General features: G+C 35.5%; 1 protein-coding gene across 15 annotated transcripts; it reads right to left on the bottom strand.

The window, feature by feature from the left end:
- Positions 1-13,623: 13,623 nt before the first annotated feature.
- LOC111879569 (uncharacterized) lies at positions 13,624-17,301 on the bottom strand. Of its 15 annotated transcripts, none has more exons than XR_008224977.1 (7): positions 16,570-17,295; positions 16,305-16,476; positions 15,525-15,712; positions 15,345-15,436; positions 14,754-14,838; positions 14,339-14,468; positions 13,989-14,244 (listed from the first exon to the last, which is right to left on the bottom strand). XR_008224977.1 is itself a non-coding variant. In XM_023876037.3 (3 exons), exons 1-3 carry the CDS (start codon positions 16,950-16,952, stop codon positions 16,449-16,451), a joined length of 339 nt encoding a protein of 112 aa, XP_023731805.1. In that variant the 5' UTR covers positions 16,953-17,292; the 3' UTR covers positions 15,876-16,448. The 15 variants fall into 15 exon arrangements, 1 of the variants encoding a protein (XP_023731805.1); XR_008224975.1 differs by having other exon boundaries at positions 14,754-14,876; positions 16,570-17,293; XR_002846163.3 differs by having other exon boundaries at positions 14,754-15,712; positions 16,438-16,476; positions 16,570-16,607; positions 16,729-17,295.
- Positions 17,302-18,800: the final 1,499 nt, after the last annotated feature.

The following is an 18,800-nucleotide window of genomic DNA, read 5'->3' on the forward strand; positions in this document are numbered from 1 at the left end:
TAGATATATACACAAACTCTCACTCTCCCTCCAGGAGACTTTGATTATAACTACAGACTACGAACGATCAATAAAGGTGCCGCCCGTTATTACTCACTGAATCCAAATTGAATTTGATTACCATTGAATAACGACCTGTATTTGTTTACTGAATTGAAGGTAAGCCTAACAAACGAGAAGAAGAGGATTACAAAGTCCTGCTAATTATGTGTATTATTTAATGTTGTTGGGTCTATGAAGGACACGTAGCCACTGAGGCCTAATAGCACATGAAAGCCATTGAGGGTCCCTTGAGCATCTAATTGGGTCACAGGAGGCCCAATAAACATTTCTTTTTATCGTTAGACTCAAAAGTTGTGTTAATGGGTCACGAATGCCCAATAAGCATGATTTGAGACTTTCAAACCCAAAGATTTGAATATTTACTTGTTTTAGGTATTGTATAATTGTTGGAAAGTTTGATTGAACGATTGTTATTTTCGTATTGGCACAAGGCCGGGCGGTTGTTTATAACGATATTTGGTATTATACATATATTCATCTTTCTATTTTAATGAGTTGTAGTTTGGTATTTTTAACTCAAATATCTTAATAATAGAATAATTTGTTCAGAATATTGGTTTGACCTTTTCAGCCATTCTTTAATAAAAATGACAATTTTAATCCCTTATTTAAAAAAAGACATTTTAGGCCCTTAAACCATTTTCTTGACATTTTTGACCCATAGACTTGTTTAAGTGATGTTTTTAGTTCAAAATTTACTCTTTGGCAGTTTCAGCCCTTCCAATAAAGAGTTTTTCAGTTTAAGCCCAAACTTTTCGCAACTTTTACAATTTTTGCCCAAAATCCAAAAAGCTTACATTTTTTTATCCTTGTTTGGAAAAAAATCATTTTAACCCCTGGATTAGTTTTGTTTACCCTTTTACCTCCTATTTTGAGAAGTTTACCATTTCAATCCCTTGAAAAGTATATTTTTTCGCAATTTTGGCTCAATGGGCCGAAAAGCCCAAAAATTTGCCCATTAAGCTACAAATTACATTTCTAGCCCTTTAAAGAGTATGATATTCATAAAAACATTTATTTTTACTGTTTTGGCTCTTTTAGTCCTTAAGGAAAACCGTGAATGACAACTTTCAACCCAACTTTTGTTTATTTGACAAATATAGTCGAAAAATGAGTTTTATGTTGCCATAGATCTCGAGATTTCTTTCATTTTTATGACATATATACCACATAAATACATGAAATCACACATACACATAGATCTATACATTTTACTTGTATTCTCCCCCAGAAAACTTAGGAAACCCGAAAAGAGAGGGGTATGAACTCACCTTTGCTTGTTGGTTTCGATTTGAAGAAGAAATGGAAGAAAATGAGGTGATTTTTCGGCCCTAGCAACACTTTGATGATGATCTTGAGCTTGAGGTGTTTCTAAGAGTATGATTACCACAATTTGTTTAAGAGAACGGACCTCATCATAAGAAAAGAGTTATAACAACATAGGATATGTGTAACTTACCAATAAGTGATGATAATCTCTTGAAATCCTCTTGTTGCACAAGTAAAATTTAGAGACTTTTGGAGTGGGAAGGAGGAGTATTTAGAGAGAGTTTAGAAGAGTTTTGATGTTGTGTGTGTGTCGTTTGGCTCTTTCTTTTGGCCGAAAATTAAGAAGAAGAAAGGAGAAGAGAGAGAGAGATGAAGAGATGGTGCATGGAGACATGTGAGGTTTGCTTGGAAGTCCATGGTGTAATAAGGAGGTGGCTTACCCTCCTTATCTCTTTGATTTTCTTTTTCTTTTTCTTTTTTTTTTGTTTTGCATTTGGGCCAAGAAAGAGAGAAGATAATTTGGGCCTTTTTTGCTTAAGTCCATATTATGGACCATTTTGATGATTTTCTGCCCAATTGGTCTTTGGAGATGGTTCACGGCCCAACATAAATCAAAGTATGAGTTTTATGGCCCATTAGGGCTAATTAGATTTGTTATGGCCCAAATAGGCCACTAGAGATAAACTAGTCCATTCTAGGCTTATGAGGCCCAAAATGTTAAGTTTCATGAAAATGGGTCCAATTAGGGTCCATTTAATAGTTCTAAGCCCAAAATAGTCAAATTGGAAGCTTATTGGTCCATTAGGACCAATATGAAAATCCTAGTCCAAAATGGACTTAAATCGGGATTTTTAGGGTTTCCAACTTTTGTTGACTATTTGAAAGTTTGTATAGGATATTTGATGGAATTTTGTTGTTATTGAATAAACACCATACATGTTTTAGCTACAATGTCATTCTTTGTTAGGTGTTTACAACGTGTCAAAATTCCTAGTTGTGAGATCATCCCCCCGTTAGAGGGAATTTTGTCCCGAAATTCTTTTTAAAGCTAGATTCGAGAATGCAAGAATAGGTGAGGGTACTTATGCTTCATCAGGTCTTCACATTCCCATATGAATTCTAGTCCATGTTTCGCGTTCCACCGAACACTCACAATCGGAATGTGACTTTGCTTAGTACGCTTCACTTCCCTGTCCATGATTTCAACTAGTTCTACGTTGAACAGGAGATTCTCGTTGATTTCAATTTCTTCTAATGGAATGACGAGAGTTTTGTCGGATAAGCACTTCCTTAAATCGGAAACATGGAACACTAGGTGTACACTGCTAAGCTCAGCGGGTAGCTGCAGTCTATAAGCCACTGGACCGACTTGGGCAAGAATCTCGAAGAGTCCAATGTATCGTGGGTTTAGTTTTCCCTATTTCCCAAAATGAATCACCCCTTTCCAGGGAGAGACCTTTAACAACACTCGATCCTCGACTTGAAATTCCAAGGGCTTTCGTTGTTTATCAGCGTAGCTTTTTTTCCTGTCTCGTGATGCTTGTATTTGGGCTCTGATCTGAATTATCTTCTTGATCGTTTTGCGTATGATTTCTGGCCCCTTTAATGCATTTGCTGGTGTCTATCCCCTTGCTAGCTGAGTGTCACCTACCTCAGCCCAACACAATGACGATCTACATTTATGCCCATACAATGCCTTGAATGGGGCAACTTTAATGCTTGAGTGATAACTGTTGTTGCACGAGAATTCGATCAAAGGCAAGTGGGTATCCCACGACCTTCCAAAGTCTATCACACATGCGCGAAGCATATCTACAAGCATTTGAATGGTTCGCTCTCTTTGACCATCCGTTTGTGGGTGGTACGCAGTGCTCATGTCAAGTTGTGTTCCCATAGCTTTCTGAAGCGATTGCCAAAAGTGTGAAGTAAACCTACTATCTCTATCTGAGATGATAGATAGTGGCACTCCGTGGAGTTTCACGATTTCCTTGATGTAGGTCCTTGTCAATCGTTCCATCTTATATGACTCTTTTATTGGTAGGAAATAAGCGGATTTTGTCAACCTGTCAACTATTACCCATATGGTATCCAAACCATCAGTCGTCTTGGGTAGTTTAGTCACAAAGTCCATAGTAATCCTTTCCTATTTCCACTCAGGAATTACTGGTTGTTGTAGTAATCCCGAGGACTTCTGATATTCCACCTTTACTTTAGCACACGTGAGGCACTTGCTAACGTAAGTGGCAATTTCTGCCTTCATGTTAGGCCACCAATAATGTTGCTTGATATCCAAGTACATTTTATCTGAACCCAGATGGATGGAGTATCGTGTCTTGTGGGCTTCATTCATGACTACTTTTCTGAATCCCCCAAGTTTAGGGATCTAAATGCGGTTCATGAAATTGTATGTTCCGTCTTCTTTCACTTCGAAATTCTTTTCCATTCCACGTAACGTTTTGCTTGTTTTGTTTTCTGCCTTCATGGCATCGAACTAGGCTGCCCTGATTTACGAGGTCAGTTGGGATTGAATGCTTATAGAGAGAGTCTTCACACGACGATTCAAGTATTCTTTCCGACTCGAGGCATCAGCTACCACGTTAGCCTTACCTGGGTGGTACTTGATTTCGCACTCATAGTCGTTTAGCAGTTCAACCCATCTTCGTTGCCTCATATTCAACTCTTTTTGATTTAAAATGTGTTGGAGACTCTTGTGGTCCGTGAAAATGGTGCACTTGGTACCATAAAGGTAGTGCCTCTAAATTTTCAAGGCGAAGACCACAACTCCCAATTCAAGATCATGGGTGGTATAATTCACATCATGTGTCTTTAGTTGTCAGGACGCATAAGCTATCACCTTCCCATGCTGCATAAGCACACAGCCTAAACCTTGATTCGACGCATCGCAGTAGACTACGAAGTCCTCTGTTCCCTCTGGTAGTGATAGTACTGGTGCACTGCAGAGTGCTCGCTTTAGAGTTCAGAATGCAATTTCTTGCTTATCTGTCCATTAAAAGGGTACACCCTTTTGCGTAAGCAAGGTAAGTGGCATAGTTGTTTTGGAGAAGTTCTGAATGAACCTCCTGTAATAGCCTGCAAGACCTAAAAATTGACGAATTTCTGTGGGTATCATTGGGATCGCCCATCCTTCGATGGCTTTGACCTTAGAAGGATCCACATGTATACCTTCTTGACTAACAACATGACCCAAAAAGTTCACACTACGGAGCCAGAACTCACACTTTGAGAGTTTTGCATATAGTTTTTCGGTTCTTAGGGTTTCTAAGATTTACCAGAGATGTCGACCATGCTCCTCTTCGCTTCGGGAATAGACTAGAATATCGTCGATAAAAACGATGACAAAGTTTGTCGAGGAATGGTCGGCAGATTCGATTCATCAGGTCCATGAATGTGGCAGGGGCATTCGTTAGACCAAAAAGGATTACGACAAATTCATAATGTCCCTAACGAGTTCGGAAAGCGGTTTTGGGGATATCCTCCTCCCGGACTTTGAGTTGGTGGTATCCGGATTGCAGATCTATCTTAGAGAAGTAACATGCTCCTTGGAGTTGGACAAATAGATCGTCGATTTGCAGAAGTGGATAGCGATTTTTGATAGTGAGCTTATTTAGTTCCCTGTAGTCAATACACATCCTAAAGGAACCGACTTTCTTCCTAACAAAGAGAACCGGAGCTCCCCAGGGTGAGAAACTGGTTCGGATGAATCCTTTGTCCAAAAGTTTGTTGAGTTGGCTAGACAGCTCTTGCATCTCCGCAGGAGCCAATCTGTAGGGCGATTTGGCGATGGGTGTATCTCCTGGCACAAGATCAATTCGGAACTCGACTTGTCTTTCTGGGGGTATCCCCGGAAGATCTTCGAGAAAGACATCCGAAAACTCGCAAGCCACTGGGATGTCTCGTATATTGACCTCTTCTTTGGACTTATCCACAACATGAGCCAGAAACATCAAGTCCTTCGTTCGCAGATACTTTTGTGCCTTAATGCACGAGATAAGGCGAAGGTTCGTGTTGGGTCTGTCTCCGTATATAATTAGGGTTTCGCGATTTAGGAGGTGAAGGCGAACAGCCTTCTCGTGACACATAATTTTAGCATGGTGGGTGCTTAACCAATCCATGCCGATAATCACATCCAAAATCCTAATGGAAACAGGCATTAAGTTTATTTGAAAGACGTGTTGGTTCATGGTCAGGGTACATCCGATGTAGATTTCCCCAGTGGATTCTGTTTTCCTAATATCCATTTCCACCGTAAAGGTTTCATTGAGCTTCTGGGGTTGTTTTTTTAACAAGTGTTTGAACCTATAACTCACAAAGCTTCGTTCTACCCCGGTATCAAATAAAATGTATGCATAAGTGTGGTTTAGGAGAAATGTATCAGTGACAACAGCAGGATCCTGAACCGCTTCTCCCTGACCCATGGTCAGCACTCTTCCTGTTCCTCCATTCCCAGGGTGGTTGTTGTTGAGGCAGTTGTGGCTTGGTCCTAACACTCTAAGGAGCATCCTACGACGGCAACGAGGGCATATACCGAAGTCTTGTGCCAACAACTGGGCCATCTCAGTCATTTCTCTAATGACTTCATCTCTTTCCTGTTTAGCTTGCACTGCTCGTGCTTCCATTGAGTATAGTTGTTGCCGCAGAGCAGCAATCTCAGCTTCCGGAGAGTGATTCTCCCTCGCAGGATTCCCTGGTGTGGCGGGGTGGTCCTGCTACGCCTCGCTGGTAGGTGATGTGGCAGAATCCTCCTCTGAGTCTTGTTCTTCCTCCATGTCATCATCGGTCCCATCAAACTTGTAGTTTGTGTCAGTATACTCTTCAGGCCCCATGCCGTGTGCTCTCCCCTGATCTCCCTCAGGCTCATCCTCGATCATCCTGTGGGCCACTAAGCCCTGATGAAACTGAATGCCCTGGTGCTCCCCTTCCATAGTGACTGAGAGGAGGTATACTATTATTACTCCTAAGATGTTTTAATTATTGTATAAATTGAGTTGATGTTCTCTTCTTGGAAATAAAGGGGTATGTTTTTAAGTTTACCGACCATCGCGATTTCCTCGGGATGTGTGATAGTTGTACTTCAGAGGAAATGTAGTTGATCAGGTTACATTCACCCCTTAACAAAACTATGTACAATCCTTACTTAACCGAGATGCCAGTATCATCTTATTTGATTTGGATTTACATTCTTTTTCCTATATCGTACAAGTAGAGGTGTTTTATTGTTGTGTTTTATTTGTTTTGTTCAGAGTTTTTTTAGTCCCTCTTTGGTTTATAGTTGCAATTCAATGTGTGTTTAGATATGTCAGTTCACTATAAACAGAGCTCTGATACCAACCTGTCACACCCCCGAACCAGACGGCGGAAACGTCTGAGGGCTCGCATGACTCAAATTGAATATCATCACAATAAATATACATGAAACATAACATAAACTTCACCATGCATCAATACATTACAACTGACATTGTTCACATCAAGTACATTGTCTAAATATTACATATTCATATCATAGATTGTTTGAAAGTTTTCAAAAGCATAACACCCTAACATACTTGTTACTACTCCGCAGCTTACCTGTTACCTGAGAATACAAGTTATTTTAAAAAACGTCAACATATGGAATGTTGGTGAGTTCATAAGCTTGGTTGTTTTGAAAATGTTTGTATAGTTTATGAAACCCAGAACATCCGATATTTTCTTAAAAGACAATTGTTTATACCAAAGTGTAAAGATCCATAGTTTTGTACGTGAGTGATTTCAAAGCGTGTATAAATGAGAAGTTTTGCATGATAGTTATTGAAAAGTACGAGTGAATGGTGTTGATTTCCTCGAAAAACCTGATGTCTTCCGATGACATAATATAATATAATTATTTCGAATTGTTATACCATCACAATAAATGATTATGCTTTTCCTTGATTACTCGGATAGTATTGGATTTATTTATGTGAGTTGTTATAACCATGCATGATAATGACTAATTCGTCTGTCTTCGCATTCTAACGAACGCCATAATTGATCTTAAGATTTTGTCACTCTAGACTGGCCGTGTCTAACTGTAGCGAACAACTGAGGTATGGGGGAGTCACCCCCATATAGATCTATACACAAACTCTCGCTCTCCCTCCAGGAGACTTTGATCATAACTACAGACTACAAACGACCCATAAAGGTGCCGCCCGTTATGACTCACTGAATCCAAATTGAATTTGATTACCATTGATTAACAACATGTATTTGTTTACTGAATTGAAGGTAAGCCTAACAAACGAGAAGAAGAGGATTACATAGTCCTGTTAATTACGTGTATTATTTAACGCTGTTGGGTATACCTCGCCCCACCAGGGAATCCTGCGAGGGAGAATCGCTCTCCGGAAGCTGAGATTACTGCTCTGCGGCAACAACTATCCTCCATGGAAGCACGAGCAGTGCAAGATGAACAGGAAAGAGATGAAGTCATTAGAGAAATAACTGAGATGGCCCAGTTGTTGGCACAACACTTCGGTATATGCCCTCGTTGTCGTCGTAGGAGGCTCCTTAGAGTGTTAGGACCAAGCCACACATCCTTAGAGTGTTTACAACATGTCTGAATTCCTAGTTGTGACACTCTAAGTGTGAAAAGCCACTTTTGTGAAGGATGAAGGAAGAAGTAGTCCATTTTGATGCTTGTGTGTTTGGTTCCAGCTTAGATCTTGCATCTTCATCACATTTCTACAATTTTGAAGGTATAAAGTCGTGACATTACTCGTTAGATCTCCAAATCGAGTTCCATGTCATTTTACAAGCTTTTTGGTCCATGTCTTCTTGTTCTTGGATTTTGAGTGAACTCCAGAACCTACGTGTGCGTTATTTGCTTTTCGGACCATGATGGTGGTTAGAAAGAGGGATTGTATGACTTAGTTGGGCATCCATGATTTTAGTTCATACATTAAGAGCTTAGGATTTGAGATCTGATATTTTTGGTTCATTAGGCTACGGGTTAATAGCTTAAATCATTAAGCTATGAGAGCCTAGTTCCAACGACATGGTGGTCTGGTTGCACCAACGTGAAGATTTATGTCACCACGATTGTTTTGTTGTATGGTGGCCATGACATGGATTTCAGCTCTTTGTTTATGTGAGTTTTCTCACTATATTACCTATGTCATAGTGGTGTGCATGTTAGACCAACTGCGTTTCATATGTTGATTATTGTTACATGTGTATCTGAGTTCCTGATAACTCCAGGACTACTAATAATCTGCAGGGTTGCTGATAATGCATAGTTGTTTATATTGTTGTGTTGTGTGTGATATTTAGGATTGCTGATAGTCCTAAGGACTGCTTATTGTCCAAGGGTTGCTAATAACTCATAGCTGATTATTATGTTGTGTTGTATGTGATATTTTAGGGAACCCACTAAGCTTTGTACTTACAATTGTGGATTAAATATTTTTCAGATACTAATCGGATTGCAAATCTGCGACTGTACACACACATCAATAGATTTACGATTCTAGATTTCGCATTGTCTTCCTTATAACTATGATTTTGAATTATGGTTTATGAAGATTTAGTTGACTCGAATGTAAGTTTACAAAGTGGGTGTTTATTCTATTTTAAAACTAAAAAATATATTTTGGAATTTGGGACGTTACTGTTGGGTTATTAGCAAAACATCAATCATATGGTGCACATGCAAACCCTAAAGCTTTGAATCTAGGTTTTTCTATTTGTACATGCAATAATCATCCAAAGCTCTCAAACCCTATATCTAGCATATTGAAATTGAAATCAACATAAATAAACTAGTAAGAATGTTACCTTTGATTGTTGCTTGAAGATCTTGAGCTTTTGAGAACCTAGCACCTCAAATGCGATACCTCTAATGGATCACAAACACCAAAGCAATTGGATGATCGTGGAGAGAGGGGAAGGAGGCTCAAAGATGGCTCTATGATCTTTAGGGTTCAAGTGGCCGGTTTTGTGATGCCAAAGTGGTCTATATATAGCTGAAGAATTAGGGTTTCAGTCAAAGTCTTTGTCCGGTTGCTTAGGCTCTAAGCAGCCCACAAGAATCTTCAAGAACCTAGCCCTTGGACGAAATCCTTATGGGCCCCCAAAAGATTTCGTCCAACCTCTTTCCAAGGGTTCCTCAGCCCATTATGCAATTATCTTATAATTACAAGTTCAGTCCCCTTAATTCAATTAACCTCTTTTGACCACAAAATTAATTCTAAATTAATTCTTGACCAATGTTAATTAAATAATATGATTTGTCCTTTAATATATTATTTATATAATATATACTAATAAACCATAATAACCTTTTATCTATTATTCATCCAGTCAAGTTGCTTTGGTGAAGGCAACCCAAAAGGACCATGCTACAACTGGGCACAAAGTATAATTTCAAGGAATTGCATCAATTCACTTTTGCCTAAAGTAACTAAGATTAAGAATTTTATGAAAGCATTTAGTTACTTTTATACTTCATTATACTTATAATGGAAGGTTTATGTCATATCCTACCTGTTCGGCTAACAACCCTCCACTAGTCAAGAGTGCGGTGGGTAAGAGTGGATACCCATTCAATCGCCATTTTATAGGCAATTTCCTTAAACATCCCTTATAGACCAGCTTCGTGAATGAGGCCTACTAACGGTAAGACTGACTTTTACTTATACATACATATATATATATATATATATATATATATATATATATATATATATATATATATATAATGTTAGACTTTTAATGTTATATATAGTATAGGGTGTATTTTACACTTTTAAAATACTCGGTGGTCTAATTTAATAATTATACTTTTAATTTAATTAAATTGTACACCAAAACTTTCTGGATTTACTAAATCTCTTTTAATTATACACTTTAATTAATTAATAAAACCATAAAGGGTTTGATTTGAACTTTTCAAAACAATACTAGGGTTTTAGAATTTAACATTCCTAAATTAAACTTTTAATCAACTTTTAAATTCCAAAACTTGAGGGCAAGTTTTGAAACATTTCAAAACATTAGGGTTTAGAATTTAAATATTTCAAAATCAAACCTTTTAATCAAAATTTAAATTCCAAAACTTGAGGGCAAGTTTTGAACCTTTTCAAAACATTATGGTTTGAACTATTTAAATTTCAAAAACAAAACTTTTGAGTTCAAATTTAAACTATAAAACCTAAAGGGAAAAATTGAAACATTTCATAACACAAGGATCAAATAACAAATAATATAAATTAAACAATTAATTTCATCATTATCTATATTTGACCTAATTTCAATTTCTTGCAAAATAAGTTACTCAATTAATACAAATAATCAAACTTTATCATATAAGGAAGTTATTATCTAATCAATTGGTAATTATCTTTTGTTTAATCAAGGATATACTCATAAATATGTATAAAATCGGATTTTAATGACCTAAAACAGATAAGGCATGTATCCATGAGTAAAACAGCAAGAAATCCCGAAAATAGCTCCATCTGACGCTCGAACTCGCCAAGTACCACACTATACCCGCCAAGTTGAGGCCTACTCGCCGAGTACACTGTAGTACTCGCCAAGTTCATCAAGCAGGGAGCTCAAAACTCGATTTTGCAACTTGAACAAACATACAAGGCATCAATACAATAGAAACCAATCAAGTCTCTGATACCACTGATGGGTTTTTGCCATAAAAACATCCTATGTGCTCATACAAACCCCAATGCTTGGATCTAGGGTTCTCTATTGTACATGCTATTCATCCAAGACTATAAACCCCAGATCTAGTATATGATAATCAATATAACATGTAAATTAGGGTTTAGATCATACCTTGATTGTTTTGTAGCAATAACAATCTCAAATCCTCCTTGTAATGAATTTAGAAAGCTTAGAGTCACAAATGTCACTCTTCTAATGGTTCACAAACACCAAGAGCAAGAGGATGAAGAAGAGAAGAGAAGGAGACACCCCAAAACCGTCCAAAACCCTAAGGAGTTACTTGCCTACGTTTTTGGTGCTCTAGGGATCTTTAAATAGTGAGGCTATTAGGGTTATCTAACAAGGAAACCCTAATTTGGATGCTTAAGCCCTAAGCAACCCATGGACTCCTTCCTTAAAGGCCCTAGGACGATTTCTAATGGGTTTCCCCATATAATTCGTCCACCCCTTTAATATGGAGTCCATTAGCTCAATATTCAACTATCATACAATTGATAGTTATAGTCCCTGAAGTTTAATTAATGTCTTTTAGTCACAAACTTAATTCTTATTAATTCTTGACTAATATTAATTAAACAATATGATTTCTCCTTTAATATATTATTCTCATAACATATTAATAAATCATAATTAATCTTTTCTCTCCATAATTCATCCTATCAAGTTGCTTTGGTGAAGGCAACCCAAAAGGACCATGCACCATCGGGTCAAGTACATACCAAAATAGTTATGAACTTAGACACTAATCCAACAACATTAACTTTGAGATAATATTCTTTTCATTAATTTGTGTTTTATATATATATATATATATATATATATATATATATATATATATATATATATATATATATACTAGCCGTCTACCCGCGCAACTCGACGGACGGTGAATTCTTTATTTCGGCAAATCATAACCAATAACTTTATTTCCTTATTAACTTTTAAACAATATAGACCATTAGATTTAACTAACAATAAAAACTAAAATGGTTCGTATCATTAATTTGCTTCCGGCTAAACTCTATGATTATCGGTCATTCTAAAAGGCACGTTATGGTTGCACCAAGCATTCTATGGCGCAAGCCATGGCTGCATCGTAGGGATGTCAACGGGGGCAAACGGGGCGGGGAGTGCATCTCCCGCCCCCGCCCCCGGAATCTTTAGTCTTCCTACCCCCGCCCCCGCCCCCGAATCCCCTTCATTACCCCCGCCCCCGCCCACGTTCCCCCGCCCCCGATTGGTTTTGGGGTACTTTTTTTTTTTGCTAAAAGAAGTTGTTATTTAGGTTAAAATAAGCTATTTTTTAGATAAAAAATAATTATTTATAGCAGAATTTTATATGTTAAAAATAAAAAAAGTTATGGCATTTTAAAAAATTATGCTAACAACTTAAAAACATGTTTTTTGATGCATTTTGGAAGCTCAAAATTATGTTATTGTTTATTATATTTATATAATTAATATATGTAAATATATGTGCAATTTATTAACAGGGTCCCCATGGGGATTTCGGGACGGGATTGTCTACCCCCCCCCCCCCCCCCCCCCCCGCCCCCGCCCCCAATTTTTTTAAAAAAAATCCCCCAAACGGGACGGGGCCCCCATGGGAACGGGGTCTCACGAGACTTTTTGACATCCCTACTGCATCGTCTCGAAAACCTAATCGCGACAACATTAGACACCAACCATTGATTTTTTCAATAAGCCGAGTTTCTTTATGGTAAGGGATTATTTCAAGACACTATTCTCTTTTATGTTGATTATTATGTAGATCAAACATCAACCATTGATTTTTTTTGAACTTTTTGTTATTAGGTAGTTTTTTTTTTTTTTTTTTTTTTGAAAAACTTGATATATTTTATGCACTTCGATTGAAAATGCAACAAATTATGAATCTATATTCGAAAATCTATTTGTTGTCCATTCGTTGGTGTATTTGTAATGTTTCTTTTCTGTCTTTGTAGACCGGTAATAAAAAAAATGGATTCACGTTTTCCACCTTTCCTTTCATGCTATCAAGGGACCACAAAAAAAGATATATACATTTTTTTTCTTTTTCTATTTTTTGTAGATGTTATATGAAATATTAATATAAAAAGAATTAAACGTCTCTCTTTAATGCATCATGACCTCCACAACACTTACCTTGCCTTCAATTATCTTTCTATGACTCCATGTAATACCAAGCATCCTTTAACCATATATTTTTCTTTTAAGTTTTGCTATTATAGCCATGAACTTGTACCCTTGTTTTTTGAACATACCCACGTATTTGGTCAACATTTCCATATCTGCAATAAATAATTATGATATTTATTTTTAAAAACTTCCTAGAAATAAAGGTGCAATTCTATTTTCTGCATTTTATTTTTAAAAACTTCTTGTTTTGAATCATATAATGCTATTTCATGCATTTAAACATACAAATGTATCGTCTTAAATACATATTTCACCTCAAGTACAACTAATGACCACTAAATAAGTTATTCGACCATGTTCGACTTACCATTCAAATTTTACTTGCATAAGAAAACAATGTCTAATTGCCCTAATCTCATAAAACTACTACATCCAACAAACATCCTTTAAATAGGCTGAAAGTCATGTTGATTAAACTTGCAGAATTTGAAGCATTACATATTGTTCAATTAAATGTAAATGCTCAAGAAACTAAGGGAATTAATATATTTTTCGTCATTGGTCTCATTAACTACTTGCAGATATCTTCATGGTAGTGAAGGTCATAATTATATAGCTACAAGACTCTTGTTAGCTTCTCTCTGGGTTCTATCTTCAACCTTTTTTTCATCAAAATTCTGTTAGCATCTTGCACACTTCATAACAAAACCATTTAAAATCATACCAAAAATTAGTCAATTAACATCATTCCTTCAACTAAATAAACCATGCTAAAAATAAGATAAAAAAGACGGTTAAAATCATGGAATATTTGTTATTTATTATAATTTTAGCATATATTAGTTATGAAAATAAAAAATGAAATTGATTATAACTATAGAATGTATTGTTTTTTGTATTGGTAACCAAATAGTCTTTTTGGACCATAATGGAATCTTCCATTCTCTGCCATTCCATCATAACACACACTAAAATGATTAATGGACATGAACTTGGGCTTTGTCTTGATCTACAACTCTTTGTTCTTCATTTTATGTTATACCTCTCGGACTAAGAAGATCATAAACAAACGAAAATATAAGGTTCCTTTTTCAGTTCCTAAATTTAATGGATAACTAAACTAAAAAATAATCAAACTTCTTACATGAATGCAATGTCACAACTCCAAACTTCAATTCATGTAAATCAAGAAGAACTCGGGCACCAAGGAAGCTGTTTTCCACTTCACGTGTACCTTCTACAACTTCTGGTCTAATATTCTCTAATGCATCAACCTACACCCAACAAATTGCATTAATAAGAAAACATAAACTAATAAAAGATTTTCATAAATTTTTATTTTTTTTAAGCTCCCCTGTTCTTGGAAAAATAGTGACATACTTCTAGTTGGTTGGGAAAATTTAGATAATCATGACCAGTCTCTTGGAAATCGATAATATATGATTTGAGATGAGCATGGAGCATTATTTTTGGATTTATGAGGAAATTTGGTAGATTCCGACCCAAATCAAATGAAAACCAGTAATAAATATGAAGTTTAGTTAGACGAAAGATTTTACCTCTTTTTTTTTATCCAGGTGTAAGAGATTGGCTGCACCTCTTCAATTGCTAACGAAATCACAAGATTTACCTTATTAAAAATCACTGCAATCCACACATTATGACCATATTGCCCCTGCACACTGTTTTTATAATAAAAATAAAAACAAATTTTTACAGTTTTAGGACCATATTGCCCCTGCACACTGTTTTTATAACAAAAAAAAATCAATTTTTACAATTTTAGGACCATATTGCCCCGCACACTGTTTTTATAATAAACAAATCAAATTATAAAATTTTAGGACCATATTGTGCACACTGTTTATATAATAAAAAAATCAATTTTTAAAATTTTAGGACCATATTGCCCCTGCACACTGTTTTTATAATAAAAAAACAATTTTTACAGTTTTAGGACCATATTGCCCCTGCACACTGTTTTTATATTAATAAAATTCATTTTTGGACTGAAATTTTTGAAAGCATCTTCTGCATTGACACGACATTCAATCGAGTGTCCTTTAAGCATAATATCATCCTGTTATAATAATTCAAGATAAAATAAATGTTTTTGATGCATAAAAAGATGAGAAAAATTAATTTAGTACCTGTGTCATACATAGTTTTTTACCCACAGCAACACATATTTGCTCCTCTATTAAGTCAACTGAAGATATCATTTTGGTCACTGGATGTCGACCTTTTTTTAATATTAAAAAACCAAAGGGTCACAATAGTTATCTATAATAAAATGGAGTTTATAATTTGTTAGTTTTTTTTTAACTAACTTGGATTCCAGTGTTCATTTTCATGAAGTAAAATTGATCCCTTTCTTAAATTTCAAGAAACTCCATAGTACCAACACCAATGTACCCAATTGATGCTGCTGCAGCAACCGCTGCATCACTAATGGCTTTCATTAGCTCTTGGGTTAATGCAAGGAGGGTGCTTCTTCAAGCTGTTTCTGGTTCCTCCTCTGCAAGGGCAAATTCGTCATTTTTTTACAATACATACAAATAAATATATAGATGGAGTAAGCAAGAAAAATAACCGATTGTAGAATATATATATATATATATATATATATATATATATATATATATATATATATATATATATATATATATATATATATATATATATATATATATACCAAAAAAAAATTGTTGTTAAGAGACAATACAAACAAAAAGATTTAAAATTGGTAATGAAATTATAAACAAAAAAATGTCATTTGTTTGCCTAGTAACAGAATTTCACATCCATCTCAAACTTTCCTGGAAATCCACCAAAAAAACAAAAATGGTAAAAATAAATAGTTAGATGGGATTAATCTTTTATAAGATGTAAAACTAAAACTTATATTATTATCAAACCTGTATATAGTAAGGATGCAAGCAAATAAAAATCTCTTAAAGTTTGCTGGTGAAATTTTGTTTCCTACCAAAACTAAGCCAGGAAATTGAGCTCTAGGTTCCTTTTTTTTAGTTTTACTGTTAAACAAGCACAACATTATGAAACACAGACAATAAATATATCCAATACACAACTTAAAATAAAGCATATACCTGCAAATAAAAACCATATGTTCCATCCAGTAACCACCATTTGAAAGCTCACAAAAAGAAAAGGATCAATAACATTATTGTCCATGTAGGAGTATCTCTATATAAGATATATGATAGCCATGAATAAACTAACCCCAATTTCCTTTATGTTACTCCTAGATTTTCAAATATCCTGAACAAAAAAAATTCAATAAAACTGTCAAACCTTCGATGGTCTCTTTAAACAATGTCAATGATGAGAAATGTTAGCGATTATTTACAAAACCTTCTGAAGCTTTCTCGATACACATCCACCAGACGTTTCTGTTTAGACATAAACACAGAGAAGGTTGAAGACCCCACAGCCAAAACCCTAAATCAACAATTAAGAGACAAACAAGAGAGAAAATTAAGTGTAAACTTTAATTTCCATAAGGTAAAGTACCGGGGAGAAGGCAGCAGGTGGTGGTTGCTCGATGGTTGTGAATGTTGTCCTGTCTTCCATGGATGTTGGTGACGAAATTGTAGGAGTGGCGACAGTGTAGTGTTGATGGTGGTCACGGAGGAGTAGGGTAACGACGACATCAAGGATGGTTCTAGTGAAGGAAGTTGAATCGAACAATGACTGTTGTTGGAGGTAATGGCGATGACATCGAAAAAAGATTGCATTTTTATGCACAAGGGACCTCAAAAATGATAAGATATACCATCCCTAGCTTTTAGTGTAGCTTATACTCTCATGTATGACTTAAAGGACCATAAAAAGCAGAAAAACAATCCCTAACTAGATCTATCAAAATGAATCATGAAGTTAAGACCTTTATACCTCCAAAAGCTTTCCAAGTTGGTGATGATTTTGGATCCACAAGCTTCAACCACACCAATGCAACTTCCAAGAGCTCTTCTTCCTTCAATATCACCAAAAACCCTCTCAAAGATCACTTCCAAGCTCAAAACACTCAAAAACAAATTAGGGTTTCATTCTCAGGTTTGGAGAGGTGGGGGTTGGTCATAAGAAGGTCCAAGGGCTACTTAAGGTGTTTAAATACGGCACAAATCCTAAAAATTATGGTTTGTCTCTAATGTTCGTACGCCCTGCGTACTCCACATAGTACATGGGTTACCTCTACGACCAAGTTATCGAGCTAGTACACCCAATGTAATCCTAGCATATGCCCAGTGTATTCGGCTAGGGAACAAACTACAAGAGTTTCTCAAGTTACTGGAAAAAAAGGGGGAAAATACATGAAATGCAAATGTTATAATCACTATCCTCCCACTAGTTTTGAATACACACACAAGTTATCTGAATTTCTGATTTAAAAGCACACCTTGTGTTATTCATATTAAAATGATGATTTCAACTTTTAGATGTTTCCTTTATATTCACAAGTAGATCTTCAGCCTTACACATTTTATTAAGATAAAATGGATTAAGAAAACCTCCAGTCTAAGTTATATAGATATCTTGTAGTAGATGACTATTAAGAAAAGTGGTTTTCTTGAAATCTATTTTCCATATTTCATATTAAGAATAAGTAGTTACTGTAAACAATATACTTGTTGATCTAATCACAAATACTTGTAAAAATGTTTGATCATAATCAATGTTATTAGTATAATAAGGACCATAGTCAATGACACTAGTATGAGAAAATCATTTTATGACAAGTATTGCTAAATGTGTATAGATCTCCTTGTATGTATTCTTTCTATAAGAATCTTTTACTCCTTCTAGCCTTGATAAAGTGAGGAAGATCAATTAAGCCAATACTTGATTAATAGACATGTATTACATCTTAATTTTCATGACTCTAAGTCATTTATAGCATTTTGGTGGTTGATGGATTTTCCAGAAACTATCAAGAACTCATTAATGATAGATTCCACATGTCCCAAGTCAACTATGATTTCTAAAACTAATGTGAAAAATTTGTATTTGTGAATAGCTATTATTCAAGTTTAACAATTCCTCTTTGAAACTATTGTCAATAGTTGCTACATCGGGCTATGGTCCCTCAGCTGCTTCAAGTTCCATGTGCCTCCAACTTGCTTTGTTATTAGAATCTTTTTTCTACTGACTCAGCCTTCAGAGGAATTAGATTACTTATTCTTGGTGGGTTTTTTTACCCTTTTACAATATTCTACAGACTTGTAATTACTTGGTGTTTGTATTATAGATACAGTTAATAGTGATTGAAGTATAATCACAAAAAGATTAAACGAGGATATTTCTAACAATTATAAAGAAAACTATACCAAGTAAAGTTTAATTCATCCTTTATTATTATTAAGGCTTTAGATGATATTATTGGGTTATATCTAGTGCTTAATTTTAGACATTCATTAGAAAGAAAGTCAAATAAATTATATTATTTTAGTTGAATGATCCTCTTCTTCATGTTGGAATATGGGTATTTCATTTATATAACAAGGATAACAATGTCATAGATATGTTAGATTTCAAAATAAAAGTTTATGTCAAAAGTGCTTACATAAAGAACTTAATTTTGTTGA

This window comes from Lactuca sativa, chromosome 7 (genome assembly GCF_002870075.4).
Source record: "Lactuca sativa cultivar Salinas chromosome 7, Lsat_Salinas_v11, whole genome shotgun sequence".
Lineage (NCBI taxonomy): Eukaryota > Viridiplantae > Streptophyta > Magnoliopsida > Asterales > Asteraceae > Lactuca > Lactuca sativa.

Bases quoted from the DNA above. Each gene is read 5' to 3' on its own strand.
- LOC111879569 (XM_023876037.3), bottom strand. From the start codon at position 16,952: ATGCAATCTTTTTTCGATGTCATCGCCATTACCTCCAACAACAGTCAT. The intron at 16,657-16,728 runs GTACTTTACCTT...TTGTTGATTTAG, and splicing joins CACCTGCTGCCTTCTCCCCG to GGTTTTGGCTGTGGGGTCTT. The intron at 16,477-16,569 runs GTTTTGTAAATA...TTTTTTGTTCAG, and splicing joins TATCGAGAAAGCTTCAGAAG to GATATTTGAAAATCTAGGAG.